We start from the raw sequence: 26,792 nt of genomic DNA, 5'->3' as shown, positions 1-26,792 counted from the left end.
ACCCAGGATAACCTGTCAAAGCCACAAGCAAAGAACAACACCGCGAAGCCGAAGGACACAGGAAAGTGGTGTGAGTTCCATAAGAGCTCCACTCACAACACAAGCGAGTGTTGAGCCAAGCAGTCACTGGTGGCCGAGCTAAAGGCTTCAGAATCAGATGCATGTTTTGACTCTGAGTCAGAACCCGACAAGGGGAATGACAAAGGGAAGCAGATTATTGATGCGGAGCCCAACGCCATCGTTGCCACCGTGAAGATCCAGAAGGAGGAACCCGAAGATCCAGAGGAGGAGCGCCTCTTCCACTCCCAAATGTGGGTAAAGAGTTTCCCGCTACAGTTCATTATTGATAGTGGGAGCCAAAAGAACCTCATTTCGACAGAGGCCGTGAAGCAGTTGGGCTTATCGACCACAACACATCCACAACCGTACACCATCAGGTGGCTTCACCAAGGACGGGATCTTCACGTGAGCCAGCGGTTCTGCCTTCCATACAACATCAAGCCCTTCACGGATGAGGTATTATGTGACGTTGCTCCCCTTTTGTGATGTATTATTAAGCCAACCATACTTATGGAAGCGACATGATGTGTATGAGTCAAGGCCTTGTGTTGTTATTGTTACTTTTGGAAATAAGTTGTACAGGATACCGGAGGTAGCACCGCCTACCTCCATCTCTTTGGTTACTGCAAAACAATGCAGTAAGCTCATTTCTAGAACCAGGAAATTCATTTTCCTGATGATATACCCTTAGGGAAAGAAGAAGACGGTAGCCACGACCTCCAGACAGGGTCCCTCCGCACAACAACAGTAGATGGACAAGGTCGTGCAGGAGTACGAGGACATTTTCACCTCCCCTGCAGGGGTGCCTCTGCACTGTCAGGTCAAACACTCCATTGATCTGACCCCAGGTGCGCTGTTGCCCAATGGACCAATCTATTGACGCTTTGTTCTGGAGAACGACGAAATCAAGAGGCAGATTCAGGCGCTGCTACAGAAAGGTCACATCCGACCGAGTTCATCACCCTGTGGGAGCCCGATCGTGTTGGTACAGAAAAAGGATGGGACTTGGAGACTCTATTGACTATCGAGCGCTGAACAAGATCACTGTCCGGAATAGGTACCCGATCCCACAGATTGATGACCTTTTGGACCAACTGAAGGGGGCAAAATATTTCAGCAAGATCGACTTGAAATCAGGATATCACCAGGTACCAATCAAACCCTCCGATGTGTGGAAGACTGCCTTCAAAGCCAAGGAGGGCCTTTTCGAATGGTTGGTTATGCCTTTTGGGTTGACGAATGCTCTTGCAACCTTCATGAGGCTGATGGATGACATCTTGCGGCCATTCACCAACTCATTTGTAGTGGTATGATTGGATGACATCCTGATCTTCAGCCAGAGTTGGGAAGAGTGCCTCCACCACATCCAACAGGTTCTCCAAACACTGCGGCAACACAACCTATGTGTCAATTTGGAGAAATGCACTTTTGGCATGACCCAAGTTCAGTATCTGGAATACATTATTGATGAATGGGGGGTGCATGTGGATCCAGCCAAGATCCAAGTCATTCGGGATTGGCTAGCTCCAACCACTCCGACAGAGCTTTGCAGCTTTCTGGGTCTTGCCAATTTCTATCATAGGTTTGTGTTGGGATTCTCTCATATCACTTAGCCCTTGAGTCAAGTCACCAAGGGAGGAGCGAAAGCAAAATTCTTTTGGTTTGAATCGCAATAGAAAGCATTCACAAAGCTGAAACATCACCTCTACTTTGCACCAGTGCTCACATTACCAGGCTTGCAACAACCATTTGAGATCGAGACAGATGCCTCTGACTATGCTATTGGGGCAGTCCTTACTCAACAGGGGCATCCAGTGGTATATCACAGTGAGACACTTTCAGACACAGTCCAAAAGTATCCCACTTATGACAGAGATGTATTCCATTGTGCAGGCCTACTGACAATGGAAACATTACATTTTGGGGAAGGAAACGGTCATCCACACAGACCACCGACGTTTGCAGTTCATACAAACACAAGGGAAGTTGCAGAATGATCGTCATCAGAAGTGCTCCACATACCTGCAACAGTTCGATTTGAATATCAAGTATAAGAAGGGCAACACCAATAATGTTGCAGATTGCCTCAGCCGACCACCGATCATGGCGTTAACCACTGTGCTCAACTCTTGTGGGCATGAGACTTCTGATTGGCCACTTCTCTACAAAAGCGACTCAAAATTTGGCCACACATACCAGACGCTCTTGGAGGGTCAGTAAGTTCCAGATTTTCACCTCCAGGATGCCCTATTATGTCACCTGGGGCACCTTTGTGTTCCTTCAAGCGAGCGTGCCAAGATGATTTGGGAAGCACATTACAGTCAGGCCATTGGGCATTTAGAGGTCGAGAAAACGGTGGCAGTACTGCAGAAGTATTTCTATTGGCCGAATTTTCGACAGGATGTCAGGAAGTACATCAGATCCTGCACTGCCTGCGCCATTGCCAAACCGACCATCAAGAAGCAAGGCCTCTATACTCTGCTGCCTACCCCTAGTCGACCTTGGGAATCCATCTCCATGGATTACATGTCGGGCCTTCCTTCTACTAAGCATGGAAACGACTGTGTTTTTGTGGTCGTTGACAGATTCTCGAAGATGGCCATTATGGCGACCTGCAAGAAGAATATCACAGCGAAAGCCACTGCTAAACTCTTCTTTGAACGAGTGTGGGTAGACTTTGGGATCCCATAGTCTATCATCTCAGATTGGGACAACAAGTTCCTCAGTACATTTTGGTCCAGTCTCTGGTTGATGCTGGACACCAAGCTCACTAAGTCCACAGCTTTCCATCCCCAAATTGATGGCCAGATAGAGGTCGTCAACAGGATGATCGTACACATCCTGCGCATGTACAACTCAAAGCATCCACGCACATGGGATGCGAGCCTCCCCTATGTCCAACATAGCTATAACCGGGCTCTCCACAGCTCGACTGACCACAACCCTTTTCAGGTGGGCTTGGGATTCCAGCTACTATTTCCCATTGATGTGGCCATGCCATTTGCGGCTACTCCGACAGATTCGGCTCATGTCTAGTCCGAAACCGATAAGGCAAACAACTTCATTGAGCACATCCAACATATCCGCCAGCAAGTCCACGACAATCTAGAGAAATCAAATGCCAAGTACAAGCAGCGACATGATCAACATTAGGTGCCACACAAGTTTCGGGTGGGCGACAAAGTCTAGTTGCATTTGCAAAAGGAACGCCTTACCAGAGCCTATCGGAAACTCAGACCACTCCAATATGGTCCTTACACCATTACCAAGGTTGTGGGAGACAATGCATTTGAGCTGAGCATTCCCCCATTCCTTGGTCTGCATCCAGTGTTCAATGTGGACCGCCTTCGACCATACTACCCACCATTGCTAGACACATCAGACATTACAGAACAGCTCACACTTACAGAGTTAAATCCAGATTGCATGGAACAAGTCACAACTGATCGGATCATGGACACACAGATCAAGAACACTTGACAACAAAGGATCAAACTATATCGAGTTGTCAAAGCAGGCCAACTCCTTCACCAGGGACCAAGTTCAACAGAAGTTTCCTCATCTCATGGAGGAACTCAATGCAATGGGGACCATTGCTTCCTAAGGGGGGAGGAATGATCCAGGTGGATATTGGTGGCCACCCGCCTATTCCACTTGGACCCCCACCATTGTTTCTTTCATTTTTTCAGTTTCCTTATTTGTAGCACAATTTACTATTTTTGGCAATTTTTCGAGTCCTGAACTTCTGGAGCCATTTTGAGGCCCTAAACGACGTTTTTTGGGAAAACCGGGAGCAACATGGGTCGTAGATTGATGTTGCTCACTCAAAAGTTATAGTCAGATAGATCTTTATAACGAGGTATTGTGCGCATCAAACGAAGATCGTATGCCAAAGTTACAACCCAGGAAGTTGATGTACCAATTTACCCAAACGGGGCCCATAGTTTGGCGCTTCATCTCTTAGGGTTAGGTTTTTGGATGTTTAGGGTTTTCCATTGTTTCTCAATAATAAATAGGCCTTGGAGCCTCATTGTAACACAGTTCAGAGGCATGTAGCCGCCACATCTCTTCTCAGAGATAAGTTACCATCGCCAGATCTAGTCTTATTTCCATTCTGTTTGTAAGCATATTTCAGTATTTGATAATGAAATGAAGTGTTATTTTTGCTGCATATTTGTATTTATGGTTATATCTATAATTTGTTGTGTTCCTATTTATATTCGGATCAGAGGACCACCTACTTCTAGGGTGATAGGTTCACAGAGTCCAGGGTCACCGGGCACAGAGTCTCAGAGTACAGGTTCATCACAGACCATAGGAGGGGCTTGCTCATTAGGAGGAGAGGCTCCAGGGGAGGATTTTCCCATACTAGTAGAGGAGGCTACTATAGGGAAGAGGAATCCAAAATGGTTTCGTGAGACCCTAAAGGAAACACAAGAGACAGTGGAGAAACACAAGTTGTCAGTGAGGGAGAGAAGACCACCAAAGAGGTTGGGTTGCTATGTGGCAGATGTTGTGGAGACTGAGCCAACTAGCTTCGAGGAGGATGCGAGTCGACAGATCTGGAGGGATGCCATGGGGGAGTATGCTCCTATCATGAAGAATGGTGTGTGGGAGATATTGTCTAGACCTGAGGGGAAGTCAATGGTAACTTCCAGGTGTCTCTACAAGATCAAACATATTGCAGATGGCAATGTGGAGAAGTTCAAAGCTCGTTTGTGGCACGAGGTTTCTCATAGGTAGAGGGAGTTGACTATGATGAGACCTTCGCATCAGTTGCTCGTTATACCTTTGTTAGAGTAGTGATCTTCATAGCAACTGAGATGGGTTAGAAGATTCACCAGATAGATGTGAAGACGACCTTTCTCAGTGGGGTCATATAGGAGGAGGTGTGAATTGAGCAACCACAGAGCTTTGAGATGCATGGGAGAGAGTCTCATGTGTGTAGGCTTAAGAAAGCCTTATATGGACTGAAGCAGGCACTGAGAGCATGGTACGAGAGGATTGATGCCTACTTGCAGCAGATGGGTTTCCAGAAGAGTGATGCAGATCCAAACCTATACTTCATCATGGTTCGTGATGATCCACTCATTCTAGTTCTATATATGGATGACTTGTTTATTACAGGAGAGGAGAGACTCATTCAACCCTACAAGAGGGACCTTGTTTCAGAGTTGGAAATGATCGATATGGGATTGATGCACTACTTTTTGGGGTTGGAGGTTTGGTAGGAGGATGGGCATATCTTCGTGAGCTAGGGTAGATATGCAGGGGATGCATTGAGGAGATTTTGTATGGAGGATTGTATGCCTATGGCTACTTCGATGATCACCAACTAGAAGAAATTGCATACTTCATATTCCAAGTTGGTGAACCCCACTTTGTATTGTCAGTTCGTCGGTTTTTTGATGTATCTAGTCAACACTAGACCAAATATCTATTTCGCAGTCAACACAATGAGTTAGTTTATGATGGAGCCCAGGAGAGTGCATTGGGTGGCTGCAAAACATGTGTTGCGGTACCTACAAGGCAAAATGGACTATGGTCTGGACTATATTCGAGGAGATGGAGTTAGGTTGACAGGTTATACAGACTCAGACTAGGCAGACAATGCTAGTGACCGAAAGGGTACTTTCAGATGTTGTTTCATGTTGGGTTTGGCAATGGTGTTGTGGTTCAACAGGAAGCAGAGATCAGTGGCACTGAGCTCAACGAAAGCTGAGTATATTGCAGCTAGTTAGGCCAGTTGTGAGGCTATTTGGCTTCGCAAGATGATATGTGGCTTATTTGGTTAGAGGCTGAGACCAACTATGATATACTGTGATAATCAAAGTTGCATTAAACTCACAAGAATCTAGTATTTCATGATCAGTCAAAGCACATAGAGATCAAATACCACTTCATTAGAGATTGGGTTCAGAGAGGAGCAATGAGGCTTCAGTATATATCCACTGATGAATAGATTACAAATATTCTCACCAAGTCATTACCAAAGGGCAAGCATGTATATTTGAGAGAGAAGATGGGAGTGGTGAAAAAAACCTTCCTTGGTAAGAGGGAGTGTTGAAGAAAAGGGTACCAAGGAGGTGTTTCCTAGTGCATTTGCCTTTTTGCCTAGGAAAACACTTTATAACACCTTTTTAGCAAGTGACTTTATGAGTTATATTAAAGTCATGTTATAAAGTTACTTTATGTGGTACTTTATGTACTATGTACTTTCTAATATTAAAGTCATTTTTATATTTTTAAATTGACTTTATGTGGAGAAAAGGTACAAGGTACAAAAACAACTTAGAGTGACTAAGGAGTTTATTAATAAAGGGGACCACATGAAAAAGGGGGTCAAATGAGGAAATGATCTCCACCATTGATCTAGAGGATTGTGATCTAATCTCAGTTGTTGATCAAAAGGTTTATGGTTCTCTTATCTAATGAAGTTGAAAAGGGAGGAAGACGCTGAGAGCTTACTCTATTCTTCATGAGCATTTTGGAGAAGAGAGCAAGGAGCAAGAGGAGGAGGCTGAGACAACCATAGCTGAGAGGAGACATCTACAACACATAAACCAAAGTTTCTAAGCTTGGAAGTAGCATGCTATTTGAGGAGAGGGCCTGTATGCAGTTTGAGGAGAACAACTGAGGTATTTCAGCACTAAAACTTGAGTAGAAACAAGCCTTAGTTACAAGGTTTGACAACTGCATCGAAAACAAGACAACAACCTGAGATTTAAGTGTTTACCCACCACATAAATCAAGTAAAAACCAAGCCCAAAATTCCAGGAGGTTAGTGCTGCGCAGATGCACAAAATCCAAGGTAGTTTCAGAAGTTTCCATCACCCATATCAAGGGAAAAATTTATCAGTTAGAGGCCTCATAAATGCGTGCCAAAATACTCACTGGAATGCCTCTAAAATTCCCTGCAAATTTCCTTCTACAATACCTCTTATCTCTAGCCCTTTATCTTTCCTCAAACTGGACTTTCCTTCTCCCTTGTGCATGCCTAGCCAGAGACCTATGCACACTGATCAAAAGTGAGGAAAACCATACCACAAAACCCTTGCTTAACAACACACAAATCCATTGCAAAAATATCTGGCCAAGGTGTGGAAAAATCCTCAGAATTCCCTGGATTTCTAGCAATGGATTAGCTAATCTTTGATGGAGTACTTCAAACCACTTCTACGCCTAGGTAGTGTGCATTAGCTGAGTAAAGCACCTGCAATTAGCTCCTGTGGAAGCCCGGATGTAGACTCCCCTACTGCCTCAGGAGACACTCGAAGTTCTCTGAAATAAGGGAGAGTTTCGCTTGAAACTCTTGTGCGAATCAACACTTCTTTTCTTATGCTCAACAATTCCAAGAGAGAGTTCTATTTCACTAAATAGATGGAAAAAAGTTGCAAAAATGGAACTCCCTTGTGATATTTATAGATGTTGGTCCTTTCTCCCTTGGTGGGTCACCAAATCCACTAGTTCGAACCTCCTTTCTCTCTCTCTACTGCAAATTCTCAACATGATAGACACAAAGCGCTAGTTGTATGTACTTGTATAAATGGATTTATTGTTAGTTTTTGTAGCATCAGATAGTGTTCTAGTCTCAAGGCTTTGTGGAGAGGCTAAAACACATGAGTTCATCAAAACCCATAAATTGTTTATGGAAATTCCACATAGAGATGGCTCAATTAAATTAATTGACCATAATTAAAAAAATTCTAACTTAGGAAAAGTGGTTAAATAATAGGAATTAATTGAGAAAGGTGTGAATTATCTAGAAACTCACAGGAATCGACTTAGAGATAATCTCAACATTGATTAAGTTTTAATCATGGTTGTTGGAGTCCCAACTGGAGATTATAAGAAGAGGTCGATGTGTAGATGGAGAACACGCATTGCATATACTCAGTGATCTAGACAGTTTGATACTCCAGTGCAGGTGATTAGCAGGAGAGATTAAGTCAGAGATCGAGTAGCAAGTGTCAAGAGGGGTAGAGACAGTAATCCAGAGGAAGATTTCTAGTTCCGGATGTTGAATTTCCATGACCTTGGGTCTAGGTTAGAGTCTTAGAATCACTGACGCTACCAAACCAAGAATCTCAACCATAAACTACTTTGCACAGCGGAAATATAAAGCAGTAAATCATATACGCACAATATACACAGTTTTAAATAAAATTGTACAATAATGTACAATCACCAATCTTCGTTATATTAATCCAAATCTGATAAGTACAACAGTCTATGGTTACAGGATACAATGACAAACTTGGCTGCAACACATCTATGTCGTATCTTGTCCTATCAGTCTGTCGCACTCGTATTGCTCACTAGTAGTGCCTTAGGCCATCAAGGCCAGTACACATCGAGACTCCAAGAGGGATGCCTCCTATCATTGCTGCAAGTCACGTCTGCTACAATGAACACGGGTTCATCAACTGCTCTCTGCGTAGGCCTAATTCCCGAGCTCCAATCTACTAGGCTAGCAACAACTTTCGTCCATCAAAGTGTTTCATTTTGGCACCTATCTTCACCCAACCTTCAGTTGCTCTTTGTCCTTCAAGATAGATCGTCTAGGGCTACTTTGGGTAGCCAACATGTTGCCTTCCAACAGTCCTATGACAACCAATACTCTCACGCGGAATTTTCACCAATGAAGGCTTTGTGATTACCCAATCTTGCCTCCAAATTGGCTCCCCTAGGCTTCTCTTCAACTAGGCCAATTTTGGTCACCAAATGACCCAATACACCTCCCAAACGCACTGTTGTTCTTCACCTTTTAGTTGTTGTGACCATGATGACTTGTTAGAGCACCAAACACTATTGTAACAACCCTTCAACAGTCAACAAACCAACCCTAAAATCTGCGGCTCCTTGTGTAGGTGTTCTCCACTTTGCTAAAGGAGTAGGGCACAAGATAACCCTTAAATCTGCGAGTGCTACCCTTGGCTGTGGTGGTATGGCTTGCGGCCTACCACACAACAATCCTGTAGGTTTACAGTAGCCTTCACAAGGGTTTATCCCACACAAAATAGCCCTTAAAAAACTGCGTTTTAACCTCTAGCCCTGCTGCCTTCTCTGCTCATCAACCAACCCTTCAACACATTAGAAACAACCCTTAAACATGCCCTAGAACAATCTGCTATACCTCAGCAACTCAACCTCCATTTCAGGAATTCCCACGTTTTCCTTAAGCCCTTCCACGCTGTCCCTTTTGGTCTTCTTTAGTTGGCTGCGGCTTCCTGAGATTTGAGAGCTCAACATGAGATGTATTACACCTTGTTGGATGCTCTAAATGACCTCAATACATCTTGTATTTATACACATACAATGGCTCAGTGTCTCACTTGAAGTGACACTTGTCAAGTCGGCCTACTTGACAACTAAATTAATTATGTCAACTTCAAAAATTCATTTCTCTCTAACGACAACTCAGATTCAAATGATTTTCGATGCATTGGAATAGTCTTTCCGAGCACTATCATCCTCATCCATTACATGTCGTGAATCCATCATGGTTTTGCCCCAAAAATAGCCAAAACCCTACACTTGTGTTCCAAGCCCACAAGCTACCCTTGTGGCGATTTGTCCTCCAAACCCTGAACCCTAGGGTTTGGAGTACCTCCCAAGCTACACAATTAAACACTCCCTCTTAGTGAGGGAGGTACTTACAAGACTAGGAAGTATATCGTTAGCATCATCATTGCTCGCAACACTTGCCTAACTCTTGGCGCTGTACGATGAACTACGCCCTTCTCAGAAGTGTCGCTGTCACTGCTAGAAGAAACCTGCTTCTTCTTATCCTGTAACGTCTTCCATTCTTCCCATGATTCTTTCTTGGCAGTGGTAGGAGCACCCTTGCTCACCACTGACCACGCGCTTTTCTTGGGCTGCAGAGTCTCCTTCTGAATATACAAGCTCCCTCTTGAACTAGACTCCTTTTGAGTCTCTAGAACTTGGACCTTCTTGGAAAAGTGTACCTTCTTCTCAGGAACCTGTGCCTTCTCCTCTGAAGCGTGCACCTGCACCTATCTGGCTCCTGCTTCTCTTGAACCTGCACCTGCACTTGCTCCTGCTTCTCTGGAACCTGCACCCGTCCCTACTTCTTTCCATGATCCTCAGGCTTGGTAGTCAACTTGTAGAGACCATGCTCTCTAATTCCGAGTACAATCCCATCGGACTTAGAGCCTCTGACCCTAAGTCTTGCCTTTCCATCCTAGAATAAGACCACAAACCCCTTCTTCTCCATCATCATGACGGAGAGCACACTATATCTGAGTCCTGGTACAAACAATACATCTTGGACCCGCATCATATGTCCTGTCTCCATTATGAATGGCACAACACCCGATCCTCGGATCTCCAACTGACTCTTGTCGCCCAACACCATGCAAAACTTTGAGTCTCATCCAGCTAGAGTCTCAAAAATATCCTGTGACCCTGTCATATGTTTTGTCGCACCACTATCCACGTACCATCCATCCTCTTTGATAGTACTCTGCGAGAAATGAGAAATCATAGCAAAATCCTCCTCTTTGTCTTCCAATCTTCTAGCGAGCTCATGCATCTCTGCTTTATTGGAAATAAGGGCGGCTTGCTTCCCTTTTCTTTTCTCATCATCTCCCTTCTTCTTCTTCAGACATCTCAACGAAAAATGACCCATATTTCCACAGTTCAAACACTTGACTTTACTCAAGTCCTTCTTCTGCTTACCCTTCATTCGTGATGCAAGTGCCACATCATCATCTGAAGCTCCCTGCTTTCGCTGAAGATCCTTGTCTCGCAACTCTTCCTGAATGAAGTCATCCCACAGCTTGTCCCAGTCTGGCAACTTCTCCCTGGCAACGATTCCTTTGATGAAGGGCTTCCATTCCTTAGTGAACCCTTTCAAGGCAATTCTTACCATATCTCCATCTGAGACAGTCACATCGATGGTGGAAAGCTTGTCTTTGACCTGAGATAATCTTGTGAGATACGAGGTCATGCTTTCACCCTTTATCATCTTGGTGGATTTCAACTTGTCCTCCAATACTAGTGCTCAGTTCTCGTTCTTATTTTGGAACAAATTCTAAAGAGACATCCACATCTCATGTGAGATGTTCTTCCCAGACAAATGAGGTATTATGGCAACCCTCACACCATCTAAGATGATCCATCTTGCCCTCGCATCCAAATCTTCCCATATTTTCAGCTCCTTAGGGTCGATTGGCTTCTTGATCTCTTTCTCGGCAAAATCCCAGATCCTGTTGACCTACAATATCAACTTGATCCTTTCCTTCCATGGACTATAGTTGGACAACCCCTCCTGCCTGCAACTTCGACATTGTAGTGAACTCACAATGTGATGAACTCCCTCTCACGCTGTACTTCGCTGCGCACAACTCTGATTTCCTTACTTCCAAAGTAGCTCAAACACGCTCTGATACCATGTTGTATTTCCACGACCTTGGGTCTTGGTTAGAGTCCTAGAGTCACTGACGCTACCAAACCAAGAATCTCAATCATAAACTACTTTGCACTGTGGAAATATAAAGCAGTAAATCATATACGCACAATATACACAGTTTTAAACAAGATTGTACAATAATGTACAATCACCAATCTGCGTTATATTAATCCAAATCTGATAAATACAACAGTCTATGGTTACAAGATATAATGACAAACATGGATGCAACACTTCTATGTTGTATCTTGTCCTGCCGCTTCGTCACAAGTGTATTGCTCACTAGTAGTGCCGTAGTCCATCAAGGCCACTACACATCGAGAATCCAAGAGGATTGCCTCATATCACTGCTGCAAGTCACGTCTGCTACAATGAACACAAACTCATCAACCGCTCTCTAGGTAGGCCTAATTTTGGAGCTCCAATCTGCCAGGCTAGCAACAAATTTCGTCCATCAAAGTGTTGCAATTCGGCACCTATCTTCACCCAACCTTCATCTGCTCTTTGTCCTTCAAGATAGCTCGTCTAGGGCTACTTTGGGTAGCCAACACGCTACCCTCCAACAGTCCTATGACACCCAGTACTATCACTGTGGAATCTGCACCGATGAAGGCTTCACGATTACCCAATCTCGCCTCCAAATTGGCTCCCAAAGGCTTCTCCTCAACTGATCCAATAATGGTCACCAAATGACCCAATACACCTCCAAAACGCACTACTGTTCTTCACCTTTTAGTTGCTGTGACCATGATGACTGGTTAGGGCACCAAACACTATTGTAACAACCCTTCAGCAGTCAATAAACCAACCCTAAAATCTGTGGCTCCTCCTTGGGTAGGTGTTCTCCACTTCGCTGAAGGTGTAGGGCACAAGATAGCCCTCAAATCTGCCTATGCTACACTTGGCTGTGGTGGTATGGCCTGCAACCTACCACACAACAATCCTGTAGGTTTACGACAACCTTCACAAGGGTTTATCCCACACAAAATAGCCCTTAAATGGTTGCATTTTAACCTCCAGCCCTGTGGCCTTCTCTGCTCATCAACCAACCCTTCAACGCATTAGAAACAACCCTTAACCATACCCTAGAACAGTCCGCTATACCTCAGTAACTCGGCCTCCACTTCAGTAATTCCCATGCTGTCCCTAAGCCCTTTCACGCGTCCCTTTTGGTCTTCTTTAGCTGGCTGCGGCTTCCTGAGATTTCAGAGCTCAACATGAGATGTATTGCACCTTGTTCGATGCTCTAAATGACCTCAATACGCCTTGTATTTATACACATACAATGGCTCAGTGTCTCACTTGAAGTGAACTTATCAAGTTCGCCTACTTGACAACTAAATTAATTATGTCAACTTCAAAAATTCATATCTCTCTAACAACAACTTGGATTTAGACGATTTTCAATGCATTGGAATCGTCTTTCTGAGCACTATCATCCTTATCCATCATATGCCGTGAATCCATCATAGTTTTGCCCCAAAAACACGATGTGTGCCAAAACCCCACACTTGGGTTCCAAGCCCACAAGCTGCCCTTGTGGCGCTTTGTCATCCAAACCCTGAACCCTAGGGCTTGCAGTACCTCCCAAGCTACACAATTCAACATCGGAGAGGCAACAACAAGTGATAGAAATATTCCATGGTGAAACTAGCCCAGAACAGGTGTGTCACCATTCAAACTAGCAGGGGACCTAAAGGGGATCCCTAAAGGGAAAATGCTAGGTCAAGGGCAACAAATGGAGACTTAGCCCACTGTCACCTCAGCTAAGGCTCCCTTCTATTTGCAAACTTTCACCAATGGGAAGAGACCCGGTATATTATGGAGTCACTGATGAAGGATAAGTCAATGAATGGATATGAGTGACCCAAATAATCCCCTTCCCAGAAGAGTTTGAAGGATGGAGCTTGCTTGCTTTCTAAGCAAGGTACAATGTCTTCTAGGGAAAGGAAGGGGGGATTTGAGGGTTTGGGATATGACTTGTGAAGGAGTTTCCCAATCCCTAAAATGCTTATTGAAATTGGTATCCCGGATGGTTCTTGAAGAATTGTCTTTTCAAAGGAACGGGACCGAGTGGACCTAGTCTCAAGTAGGCGGAAAGAGTATGGAAACCAATGAGGTTCTTACCCTAGACAAGGTGGGGGAAAGGATCAAAGAAATATTTTTCACTTAAAGGTGTTGAATTGATTCTATGAGGCACTAGCCTTGGGGATGCTAGGGCAAAGTTTGATCGCGGAGCTAGGGCTTGGCTTTTCTCATAACTCCACCTTCAGAAAGGCCTCAAATTTGGAGGAGGTCTTGAGAAAACACCAGTGCAGGAGAGGCTAGGGGATCGAACTTTTTGGAGGGATAGTATGTCGGTAAAATGATGCCCTAGGTGACCCAATTTGGCTAGACCTAGGACAAGGTGAAAAAGGTATGATTTTAGGTGACCACCTCTTGGTAGATCAGTGCCTTAGTCTTGGGAGAATGGAGTCTATGATGAATATGAGTGAGGACCTTTGGTTCTTGGTCAAGGAGGCCTCAAGACTACTTCACTAGCCTTCTAGGTCAAATAGAAACAATCTTGCAACATTTATACTTCAATGTGCAAAAGTTGATGCTTATCAAGGTCTATTTGTTAATAGAATTACCCCTAGGATATTTTGTTCACATTACATGCCCCATACATTGAGAGATGCTATAATAGAGACAAAATTCCACAATTTAAAGCAGTAAATGCTTGAAACAATTAGCCCTAAAAATAGTGAAAATCCCAGTCCAATATATATGACAAAGTAAAACAAGAATAACATTAAAAGCATGTACTTACATATAATAGAATATATCCAACTATCCACAATTTGATAAGAGAGAAGCTCCAATACAAGATAAACCAAATCCACACATCAAAATTCATCCATAAAACTTCACTTCATGCTCCAAGAAAAAGTGTGAAATTCTCCACAGAGAGAAGAGATCCAATCTAAAGTGATGATGAGCAAATGAACTCATCTCACTTGTATTTATACACTAGTGAGGCGTTCGAATTAGCCTCCTTGGCCTACATAAGCCCCAAAAATAAAATAATGTTCTAATAATCTAACTTTTGTTGACAAGCCCACCAAACTAGCTCATAAATGAAAGAATAAGCCTCTCAAGAGGTCAAATAATAATTTATGCTTGTTGTAGGGCCCTCTAATAGGCCTAATGAGATCCATGGGCACCATAATGAAGAGTAGGACCCTCAAGAGTGATGGCCAAGGGGTTCACCCCTTGTTCTCCAAACAATAAACTTGTGGTGCTCCTAATGGGTGTGCGGGTACAATAATAACCTCATGGGTCTCCAAATGAGTTGAGGATGCCTGTAGATCGTCTGCAAGGGCTCTGATGGTTGTGTAGGGGATGCCACATCATCCTACGAGTTCTGGGTGAGATACCAAGTGCATGGTACATTTTTGGGGCTGACTGGACAAAGGTGAACTAGGTGCATCATCCTCGTCCAATGGGAGTATCTCGAGCATCTATGACCATCCTTGGGGATCCATGCAGTGTTCTCTACTGCTGTGGAGGCCCATGGATCTCAACGCACACCCTACATGTGCCAATGTAGCCCTCTAGAGGATTAGGACCCCGTATAGGGAGACCAAACCCAAAATGGAGACCATTTGCAATCCTTCATAAGATCCAATGTGTCCCCTAGTCTTCCAGTACAACAAGTCATTAGAGAAATCGAGCAAATGAGCTTACCAATCATGGAACACAGGTGGGGACTTCATAATGGGCCACCCTTCCATAATGGGCTTTGGGTTGTGCCAATGTCTCCTAAACTCCAAATGGGTTTAACCAAGAATCCTATTAAGTGGTTTCTACTTTTAAAGGAGATAATATATTCAAGGTACATCCTTCAAAAGGTGGTGGCATGTGATAGATAGGTGAATGAAGTAGGGGATGAGAAGGGGCAACCCTGGGCCACACGCTGGGGTACAAGGGTAGCTAATGAAAAGGAAGCCCACACTTGGGTTTATAATGTATAGGAGGGAGCAATCGTGGTACATGAGGTGCCCAGGCCTTGATTTTTTTTACACTTCTTTATATGCCTTTTGCCTTTTTAAGATTTTCTTTGATAAACTGCTCGGGCCTTAGGGGGTAAGAGCATGATGCATAAGATATAGCAGTGAATGCCCCCTTTTAATGTAGGTTAGTTTTTTGCCCACCAGGGGTTGGGACAATCATGGGTTCCTTTATGATGTAGGAGGTTCATAGAACCTGTAGGAACCAGGGTGATGGCCATGATGATGGGGTAGAGCTCATGTATTGGCTTTTGCCCATGTGTTAAATGTGTTTGTGCTGACCATCTTTTGCATTTTCTGGTACATTTTCCTCTTGAATGTGGCTGAATATGCTTTTATCTTTTTTTTTTTTAGCTGCATCAACCTCCGGGCACCATTCCAGGCCCTGACCCAAGGTGTGGGCAAAGGGAAGGGGCGAGCTAACCCTATGTAGGCCTAGTGGAGGAATGTGGACCCAGGTGGGAGAGATGATGAATGGGTAATAATGAGTGGAAATGGGGTAATATAAGCGGATAAGGGAGTGGGAACACACAACCAAAATCGGGTTTTCCCAAAGCCAAATGGTTAGTAAAAGAGATCCCACGGGACTAGAATGCAAGGTTAATATCCAAAAGGGGTCTAGGGGACACAAGCACAGACCTAATCCATTATTTCTGTTGAATTCCCCCATTAATCCATACCTAGAAGTGTCCATGATAAGCAAACTACAATACTCAATTACCAAATGACAAGGCATACCTTTAGGTTTGGGAGGCCCACCTTCAAACATACGATCATGGCAGATAGGCGAGGGACCACATGGCTATCAAGTGGCGGAGAAATGGCACAATGAGCCAGCTAATGTTTGTAATGTGGACCCAGGTGGGAGAGATGATGAATGAGGTAATAATGAGTGGAAATGAGGTAGTATAAGCAGATAAGGGAGTGGTACCACACAACCAAAATCGGGGTTTCCCATGAAATACCATCCCTAAAGCCAAATGGTCAGTAAAAGAGATCCCATGGGACTATAATGCAAGGTTAATATCCAAAAGGGGTATAGGAGACACAGGCACAGGCCTAACCCATTCTTTCTGTCGAATCCCCCCTTTAATCCATACCCAGAAGTGTCCATGATAAGAAAACTACAATACTCAATTACCAAATGACAAGGCATACCTTTAGGTTTGGGAGGTCCACCTTCAAACATACGATCCTGGCAGATGAGCGAGGGACCACATGGCTAGCTCAAGTGGCGGAGAAATGGCACAATGAGCTAGCTAGTGGCTGTAAGGTGTTGTTGGCTGCCCACTGAGGACCATCTTGGAGAAAATAGATTCTCCTAGGGATATCACCCACAAAATGGTGGGTAACAAGGCGTAAGGGTTGCGCGGATTGTTTTTGATGGGTTGCAGTTAGGGTTGCACGGGTTTTCCCAGTATAATCGCAGGGATCATGCAAGTTTTCCTAGCACAACTGCACGGATCGCCAGAAGCATAAACAACCTGCGCAGGGGTTGGATGAACAGTTTTTAGAGGGAGACAAAGGTTGGGGTTTGTTTGTGAAGGGAGAGAATTTTCTCTCCAAATATTTTTGGAGATTCTTCCTGATTGGATAGCCTGTTGGGCTTCCAAAGAGTGTACTTAGAATTCACTGCTGCATAATAAAATAAACCCTCAACTGCTGCACCGGTTTTCCCACATTGGGTTTTCCTGGGACTTTTGTCCAAAAATAACGGTGTTATATTTTTGTGTGTACGTGACAGTATTTTCTTAGTTTCTAGTTTATCTTTCGCAGTATTTTATTTTGTTGAAAATTGCAGTTGTGAATTATTCGTTGTTTGCCGTGGCAAATAAAGTGCTAATTAATTTACAATTAGAAGAATAATTTCCAGTTGCTGCAATAGTTGAAAATTTCACATGTACGAGGACCATTATCTTGGTACGGGAGTCCTAGACAGTTGTATTAAAGTTGTTAATATAACAAAGAAGGGTTGAAAAGTTTAAAATTGTCATGTGCGCTAGTTGATTCACTGATGTGTAATTTTCTGCTATGCAAAGTAGGATAGTAAAAGCATTTGAGTTGGTTGTGTCAAAGATTTTATGACACTAACCCAAATTCTTATATGCCGTGGAAATTCAACATGGTATTAGAGCACTACTTTGAAGGGCTAGTGGATTAGAGTGTGCACGTGGAAGCATGTGAGCTGATGCAGATTGTGTAGGCTTAGAGGGAACCTAGCTTCAGAGAGAGCAGCCCTAAGGAAGTTCTATATCTTTAGGTTTTGATCAAGCAAAGAAACTACAGTGACAGTGATCCCTTCTACAGGGTATGTTGCAGGGATGGATGCCAGATGGGCTAGTGTCGTCGAAGACTTCCAAGTAGTGGAAGTACATCCCTTGCTAAGAGGGAGTGTTGATAAGTGTAGCTTGGGAGGTATTGCACAAGCCCAAATCTGGGGTTTGTGAGTATATTGGTCACAAAAGTCTTTGTGGGAAAAAGACCCAAGTGAAGGGGTTTTAGACCTAGATGGAGTTTAAAATTCTAAAAGGAGAAAAATAAATCCTAAGTCTAAGTGGATAATTCCTTTTAGATCTAGAGGGTTCCTAAGAAGGCTTAGGAAATCTATTTAAGGAAGGCCTTAGGAAAGGCTAAGGCATCAAGTAAGAGGGAGCTTGTTGCGAAATTTATCTATTGTAGCTACTGGAAATTATTCTTCTAACTGAAAATTTAATTATGCAGTTTATTTGCTACGACAAACAATGAATAAAATCGCAACTGTAATTTTCACCATAAAAATACTACGGAAAATAAATACTGAAAATTGAGAAATTCTAGCATACACAAAATAATTTTGACATAGTTGTTTTGGATAATTGTCCCTAGACAAACCCAACTTGGGAAAACCAGTGCAACAGATGAGGGTTTTATTATAAATCTTCAACGACAATTCTGAGTACAATAATTTAAATGCCTAGTTGGCAATCTAATCTGAGGAAAATACTAGCAAAAATACCGTGTGAATTTTCTCTCACACCAATACTATTTTTTGCCTCCGAAATTGCCTCCCTAGCTTATGCGTTGAGCTCCTTGTGTCACCCTTTGCGTAGAGCTTACGCTAACCCTCTGCAAATTTCGGCCTTCCTTCCTTTGCCTCTTCCGGGGACTAAAAATCTTCCTCCCGGAATGCTGCTGCCCTCCTCTTCCATTTGCTACTCACCCTTTGGCTCTATCTTCTCTGCTGAGCTCCTGCTACTGATAAAATCGAACTGCTTGGGCAATTGAGTATCTGCACTGGATGTGTTCTCCATCACCACATCGACTTCCTCTTATAATCCACCTTTGGAGCATCAACGACCAAGATTAAAACTTAATCAATTGATAGGATCATATCTGGATCTATCCATGTGAGTTTCTAGATGATTCTCACCTTATCTCAATTAATACTGCTTAATTAGCCATATTCCTTAAGTTTAGACTTAGGAAATATTTAAAAAATGATTAATAATCTGATTGAGACACTTCTAGGCAGAATTTCCAGAAATGATTTCTGGGTTTCGGAGATCTCATGTATTCTAGCCACTCCACCGAATTTTGTGGCTAGAACATATCCAATGCTACAAAAACGAACACTCCCTCTTAGTGAGGAATGTGTTCTAGTGCTACTGTACACTCTGTCTCTGCATCATCTCCTATCGTGCTACTGATGTCTGGCCATACTGCCCACCAACCATTGCGCAACTCTGAAATACGTTGCATTTGTGTTGTTGCTGACACTGCCTTTGCACTGCAACTCCCTCTCACCTATTGCTATTGCAACTGCAACATATGCAACTGAAAAACATCCAAAATAGCTTGTCCCTACTACTGAAATGGGTTCTCCACCATACCCATATGTTCTCTAAAATAGACGAACTTAGCTCTCCCTAGAGCTTTCGTGAGTATATCTACAACCTGCTCTTCTGTGGGAACATACTGTAGCTGGACTGCTCCACGTTGTACACAATCTCTGATGAAGTGACACCGAATATCGATGTGCTTCGACCTGTCATGAAACACTGGATTCTCAGAGAGATTTATGCAACCCTGATTATCACAATAGACACTGGTCGCCTCCATCCTCTGCTTGAACAAGCTTACTAGCAACTTCTGAAGCCATATAGCTTCACACATTGTTGTGCTGGCTACCATATACTCTGCTTTTGCAGAGCTCAGTGCTATTGACTTCTGCTTCTTGCTACACCAACAAACCATCCCTGATCCAACACTGAAGCAGTAACCAGAGGTACTTTTCCTGTCCACTAAACTGCCTGCCCAATCTGCATTTGTGTACCCACAGAGTCTGACGCCATCCCCTCGAGTATATCTGAACCCCCTACTGTGTGGGCCTGCGTGGAGCTCTCTGAGGCTTTGTGTCAGCACTAGTGCCTACTGCATCAAGTTTCCTGGCTGTTCCAGTAGTTTTCGGCAGCTACCCGACTTTCTGTGTGGAAGGCAGCTCTTCCTTTGTACTGGTCCTCTTGGCTCTGCGTCAAGGTTGCGTGGGCCCAGACAGGCCCAGCGTCAGCTCTCCTGACTACTGCGTTGTGTCCACAGGGTTCTCTCTACCTATTTGTTTGTATTCCTGAACTATCACTGCCCCTCAGCTGCAAGATCTCCCCAATCGATTTATCTCTGTGTATTCTCTCCAACTGACCCCAAGCCTCCATTTATACTTTTACTGTTGAGAAATCAGTGACTGAGATTAAGTCTCTAATCAACGGCTAAGATTAAATTAGACTTGATCCTCGTCTCTTAGAAGCTTCTCACTCATATTTTCATTAATACCCATTAATATTTTAATTTTCCTAAGTTTAGACTTAGGAACCCCATTAAAAATATTAATTATTTTAATAAAATACAATCTAGGTGGAATTTCTTCAAACGATTTCTGGGTCTTGGAGATCTCATGTGTTCTGGCTCCTCCACACAATTTCGGAGCTAGAGCACATCCGATGCTACCCAAAAATCAACAGATTAACCTATGAGAGATGCATTCACATTAGGATCGAGATTTGAAGGACTCTATAGAGTCACTGGAAGACCTCTTCTAGCATTGGTTCATAATACCAATCATTTGAGCGAGTTATGGCACTGTAGGCTGGCTCATCTACACTATGATGCACTTTCAAAGTTGAAGAAATTGGTCTCAGGTATTCCCGATGTTCAAGCTCATCATGATGGAGTTTGTCCAGGTTGTGCAAGTGGAAAGAAAACGAGGGGACCATTTCCCTTTAGTAAGAACAAGACATATGAAATCCTACATCTCATTCATTCCGATATATGTGGTCCGATGCCTATACATTCTGTTGGTGGTCATCTCTACTACATCACCTTTATTGATGACCAGTGTTGATAATATCGCCGAAATATCGGCGATATTTTCGGCGAGCCGAAATATCGCCCCGAAAAAATCGCGATATTTGCTAGTTTCGAATTTATCGCGATATTCACGAGATTTCGGCGATATTTTCCCAAATAGCGCGAGACGACCATAAATATCGCCGGCAGCCTTTATAAAATGGGTTTAGGGTTTTCGTTTCACGTCAATGAGCCATTTCGGTTTCGTGAGAGCTGGAGACGCTACGAACGGTGGCTGCGGAGGGTTTGAACTTTGAACTTTGGCTGCGGAGGGTTTACAACTTTACAGGTATGCCCCAGCGTTATACTTATAATCAACAATGATCCATGTAACATTCTGAGGTTTCAAACCATTTCGTTAAACCTTAGAACAGATTTGGGATTGTTTGACGTCTGCCTTATGCTCTATACAATGGTTCAAGAGCCACCATCTAACACTATTTTGGCTCAGCCGCTCAGATTCCTAACTTATTCCAAGACTGTCTACGACATATAGACTTAGCCTTTAGATGATGATTGAACAATATACAACTTTCACCTAACTCCTGTATTATTTATCTAAGGAATGCCTTTAAGGCTTTGTCTAATAAGACAATTTCTGAGGTTGTTAGCTCAGTATTGTATGGCAGATCGAAGATTTTCAGTTAGACATACTGTGACTGGGTGTTTCGAATCTAATGAATAATCCATTTATGTTGTATCTTTGGCTTCTTTTCAACATGCTGAGGGTTCTTCAATAGAAAACATTAGAGTGTGGCTGACATCAGGAAAGAGCGGATTCGTTGCAAGAGTTCAGCCTTAACACTATCAGGAACTGAGGCTGCACATATATATCAACCACGACGACTTACCTTAATAACCATTCATTTTACAAATAGAGAAAAAAAATCAAGAAAACAAAACTTATTTAAAATTTAGAAAGCTAAAACAAATGCATCCTTAAATATGTCTCTGCTGCCAAAGTTAGCATACCTGTAAACCTGTATAAAGATATGGCTGAACCTGCAAAATTGCAGCGTTGCATGGCTGTATAGAATCTAGATATTAGAATCTATAGATCTGTATAGGAGGGTTTACAGGTACAGCATTTAATTATTTAATATTTATTACTCTGCTGCAGGGTGCATGATGTTTAATATTTATCCTTGCTTGTGATTGTTATTGCTCTTACACTTTTAATTTTTAAAAGCTAGGCTATTAAAAATTTAATTTTCTTTCAAGACCTTTGGATTTTTCTTGTAGAACTTTGTTAAAGTTTATTCCATTTGTCTTTGAAGAATGAGGATTTGATATTGAGACCTGCACCCATGGAATTTCGTAAATTCGTATTACTTATTAAGTTATTAAGTTACTAATTCCAAATTTTTTTTGGTGCTGTAGGTTTCCTTTTGAGTTAGCAACTTAGCCCACTACAAAATACAAATATGCCAAAAAACTTGGACCCATTTTGGGAGTATGGGATCCCTGATGGTGGGACAAATCGTGCATATCTTTCATGCAAATTGTGTGGGGACAAGATGACAGGTGGGGTTACACGACTGAAATACCATCTTGCTAGACTCCCTGGACATGATGTTGGCATTTGTCAAGTTTCTAGTCCGGAGCTTATACGAAAAGCTCTTGAGGCAATTGAAGAAAAGGACAGAAAGAAGGAAGAGGCGGAAAGAAACAAAGCTGAACGTGCAGGTAGATCTTTTGGGATATCTTCTCCTGATTTTGATGTTCAGGGTAGTGGCCCTACTGGCCGTAGTGGGAGGGGCTCCACAACTGGCACACCATCACATGCTAGCGCTACTGCTAGTGTGAATGCGAGGTCATCATTTTTTGTTCCACGAACAGGAGCTGGAGCACAACCTGGCATAAAATCGCTTTATAAAAAAAAGGAGAAGGAAGAAGCAGATAGAGTCATGGGGAGGTGTATTTTTTGGAGCGACTTACCTCTCAGCATCACAAAAACCAATCCATTTTGGCAACCAATGTGTGATGCTATTGCTGTTGTGGGCCCAGGGTACAAAAGTGCCACATATGAGGAGTTGCGGGGGCCAATTCTTCAAGCAGAAAAACAGGACATCAACTCTAGATTGGCGGAGTTGAAACAGACATGGGAAGTCACTGGATGCACAGTGATGTCTGATGGTTGGACAGATAGGAAGGGTAGGACCCTTCTAAATTTCTTGGTACATTGTCCTAAAGGTACCATGTTTATTAAATCGTTGGATGCATCAGAACATATCAAAGATGCAGCAACGATATGTGAGTTGTTAGATGGGTTCATTCAGGAGATTGGTGTGCAGAATGTGGTGCAAGTCGTAACAGACAATGCAGCTAATTATGTGTCTGCCGGCAGAATGCTTATGGAGAGGCATCCCACATTGTTCTGGACTCCATGTGCAGCGCATTGTCTTGATTTGTTGCTTGAGGATATGGAGAAACTCTCCTTCATCAAGGAGGCAGTTGATATGGCTAGGAGCATCCCCAAGTTTATTTATAACCATGCTTTTGTTCTTAGCCTTATGAGGAGGTTCACTAGAAACAAGGAGTTGCGGCGTCCTGCCATCACACGTTTTGCCACAACCTTTATTACTCTTCAGTCTTTGCTTCGATGTCAGTTCGAGTTGAAGCAAATGTTTGTGTCTGATGATTGGCGTGCTTGTAGATACAGCAGGAGACCTGATGGGAGAGCCATTGAAAAAATGGTGTACTCTGAGACATTTTGGCGTGGAGTACAAGAAGCATGTGCAGTTAGCGAACCTATAGTAAAGGTTCTTAGATTGGTGGATGGAGAGAAGCCTGCAATGCCTTATTTGTATGAGGGCATGGATAGGGCCAAGGAGGCCATTCGTTCCTATTATGCAGACAAGGGTTCTGCTGGCCTTAATAGGCAGATGATGTTATGGGATGTGATCGATAGTCGGTGGACAGGGATGCTTCATCGACCCATTCATGCAGCAGCACTCTTCCTCAACCCTGCATTTGCATACAAATGCAATTTTCGTTTTGATGGCGAGGTGATGGAAGGGCTCCATTCCTGTATTCAGAGGATGGTACCTGATTCTGAGGTTCGTAGCAAAATCAGCCGCGAGATACATAATTATCAGGATTGTGTTGGCCTATTTGGCTTTGATGATGCCATTAAGGAAAGGGCCCTCTTCATGCCACGTAAGTGACAAGTCATCACTCATTAGAAATTAGAAATTTGAATTTAATTATGTTTTAACTTTTAACTTTTAACTTTTAAGTTTTTGAATTTTTTATTTCATTATTTTGTTGTAGATCTTTGGTGGCGAAGCTATGGTGCAAGGGTACCAAATTTGCAAAATTTGGCTATACGAATCTTGAGTCAAACATGTAGCTCTTCAGGGTGTGAGCGCAATTGGAGTGTATTTGAGAAAATACATGCCAAAAAGCGCAACAGGTATAACTTTGAACTCAAGCCTTCAGTTGAGCAATTACACTTATTGTAATTTTTAATTTTTAATTTATGACCTTCAAGTGTCAAGAGTCAAGAGTCAAGACTCATTACTTTTTTTGACACTCTTACAGGTTGGAGTTCGCACGCCTCAACGATTTGGTGTATGTGCATTACAACATCCGACTTCGAGTGAGGCAAATAGAATCACCAGTGGATCCAGATGCCATTTCCTTAGACAATATTGATGTATTGTCTCCGTGGAGGGTGGAGTCTCAGGAGCCCATATTGGAGGAGTCACCTTCATGGTTAGAGCCAGTGGCAGATGATCCATTAGAGCAGGGGCAGCAAGAGGAGGACTCGGAGTCAGAGGAGCAGCAACACTTAGAGGAGGAGCAGGAGGAGGAGGGCACTGCGGGAGCATCAGCATCAACACCATCTGCTATAGATATAGGAGAGCATAGCTCCATGCCTATCACTCATTATTTGACATTAGGTGCAGAGGCAGTGTCAGGGCCTTCTACTACTAGGGGCAGGCCTGGAAAACAGCCCATCATGTTTTCCCGTAAAAGGGGGAGAGGGCAGTAGATAGATAGCTGCTAGTTTTATTTGTTATGCTACATGTAACTCATGATGATGAGATACTTTTATTATTATATGTGATGTTATTTTGTATTGGTTCTCCACATTTGAGTCCTTGAATGGACAATTATCAGGGATTAGCACGATTTGGTATCGCCTTTGATATATCATTTCTATTTGACATCATATATATCAGTGTTTTCTTCATATTTATGTGCCAATGTGTTTATTTCATGTTGTTATTGCTTTATATGTTTAAAAATCTGAAAAAAATGAATATATTATGCATTTTTTATGCTTGCTTTTGTTGTTTAAATTCTGAACATGAAGATGTTGCTTTAAAAATTAAAATAGTTTCTTGAGTGTTTGCTGGCACTGTATAGTTATACTCATTTAATGCCAATTTTTTGTTTTTTTTGTGCCCTAGGTTTGAATTAGTTCACTACAAATGTCAAATATGCCAAAAGCCTTGGACCCATTTTGGGAGTATGGGGAGGCTGTTGGTGGGGCAAATCAGGCATATATATCATGCAACTTGTGTGGGACCAAGATGTCAGGAGGGATTACACGATTGAAATACCATCTGGCTAAACTCTCTGCATATGATGCAGATGTGATGCCTTGTATGGTTTCTAGTGCAGAGGTTATACAAAAAGCTCGTGAAGCAATTGCTGAACAAGACAGAAAGAAAGCTGCTAGGGAGAGGCCAATGGTCTCAGATAGATAGCTGCTAGTTTTATTTGTTTTGCAACTTTTGCTACATATAAGTTTATAACTCATGATGATGAAATACTTTTAAAGTTTTATATATGTGATGTTGTTTTGTTTGAGTTCTTGATTGGACAATTATCACTATCAGGGATCAGCAGGATATGTGATGTTATTTTGTTTGAGTCCTTGATTGGACAATTATCAGGGATCAGCAGGATTTGGTATCGCCTTTGAAGTTTGATGTATCATTTCTATTTGACATCATATATATCAATGCCTTCTTCATATTTATGTGCCAATGTGTTTAGTTCATGTTGTTATTGCTTTATATGTTTAGAAATCTGAAAAAAATGAATATATTATGCATTTTTTATGCTTGCTGATATTTGCCGATATTTTGCCGATATTTTCGCCGATATTTCCGATAAGATATTTTCCGGACCCTCGCCGATATTTTCCCGATACCGATATTATCAACACTGTTGATGACTTCTCAATAAAGACATGGATATAGTACCTCAAGCACAAGGATGAAGCCTTTTAAATATTCAAGGAATTCAAAGCCTTGATTGAAAATCAACAAGAGAATCAAAGTCTTCAGGTTCAACAATGGAGGGGAATACATGTCAAATGAATTCATAGCATTTTGCAAGAAAGAAGGGATCAAGAAGGAAACGATTGTGCCATATACTCTTGAATAGAATGGTTTGGCTAAAAGGAAGAACATGTCTATAGTAGAAGTTGTCTGTGCCATGCTCCATGATCAAAAGGTGCCAAAGTTCCTTTGGGCCGAAGCTACATCTACTGTTGTATATGTTCAAAACAGGGTGCCTCATCAAGCGTTAGAAAACAAGACCCCTGAAGAAATATTCATAGGTATCAAGCCTGATATTAGCCATCTTTGTGTATTTGGATGCCCTGTATATTTTCATGTGCCGAAGGACAAAAGGAACAAATTAGAAGCTATAGGAAGAAAATGTATGTTTGTGGGTTGTATCAAGCCTGATATTAGCCATCTTTGTGTATTTGGATGCCCTGTATATTTTCATGTGCCGAAGGACAAAAGGAACAAATTGGAAGCTATAGGAAGAAAATGTACGTTTGTGGGTTATTGTGAAAATTCTAAAGCATATAGAATATATATTCCTGGTCAAAGGAAGGTCGA

At 42.6% G+C, this 26,792-nt stretch overlaps 2 protein-coding genes across 7 annotated transcripts in view; both read left to right on the top strand.

The window, feature by feature from the left end:
- LOC149245264 (peptidyl-prolyl cis-trans isomerase FKBP13, chloroplastic-like) overlaps nucleotides 1–26,792 on the top strand; it is a 207,804-nt gene that overhangs the window by 92,518 nt on the left and 88,494 nt on the right. The gene's annotated exons all lie outside the window — the stretch shown is intronic.
- LOC149245266 (uncharacterized) lies at nucleotides 23,349–25,278 on the top strand. The gene is made up of 3 exons (XM_089457528.1): nucleotides 23,349–24,084; nucleotides 24,199–24,340; nucleotides 24,469–25,278. The coding sequence occupies exons 1-3, from the start codon at nucleotides 23,349–23,351 to the stop codon at nucleotides 24,920–24,922; spliced, it is 1,332 nt and encodes a 443-aa protein (XP_089313654.1). The 3' UTR covers nucleotides 24,923–25,278.

The sequence above is a fragment of the Pinus tabuliformis genome, chromosome 7 (assembly GCF_031772625.1).
Source record: "Pinus tabuliformis cultivar Carrire ecotype Pingquan chromosome 7, CPIR1, whole genome shotgun sequence".
NCBI classification, from domain to species: Eukaryota; Viridiplantae; Streptophyta; class Pinopsida; order Pinales; family Pinaceae; genus Pinus; species Pinus tabuliformis.
The sequence above is the reverse complement of the archived record's forward strand: the minus strand, read 5'-3'. Positions and strand labels throughout refer to the sequence as shown.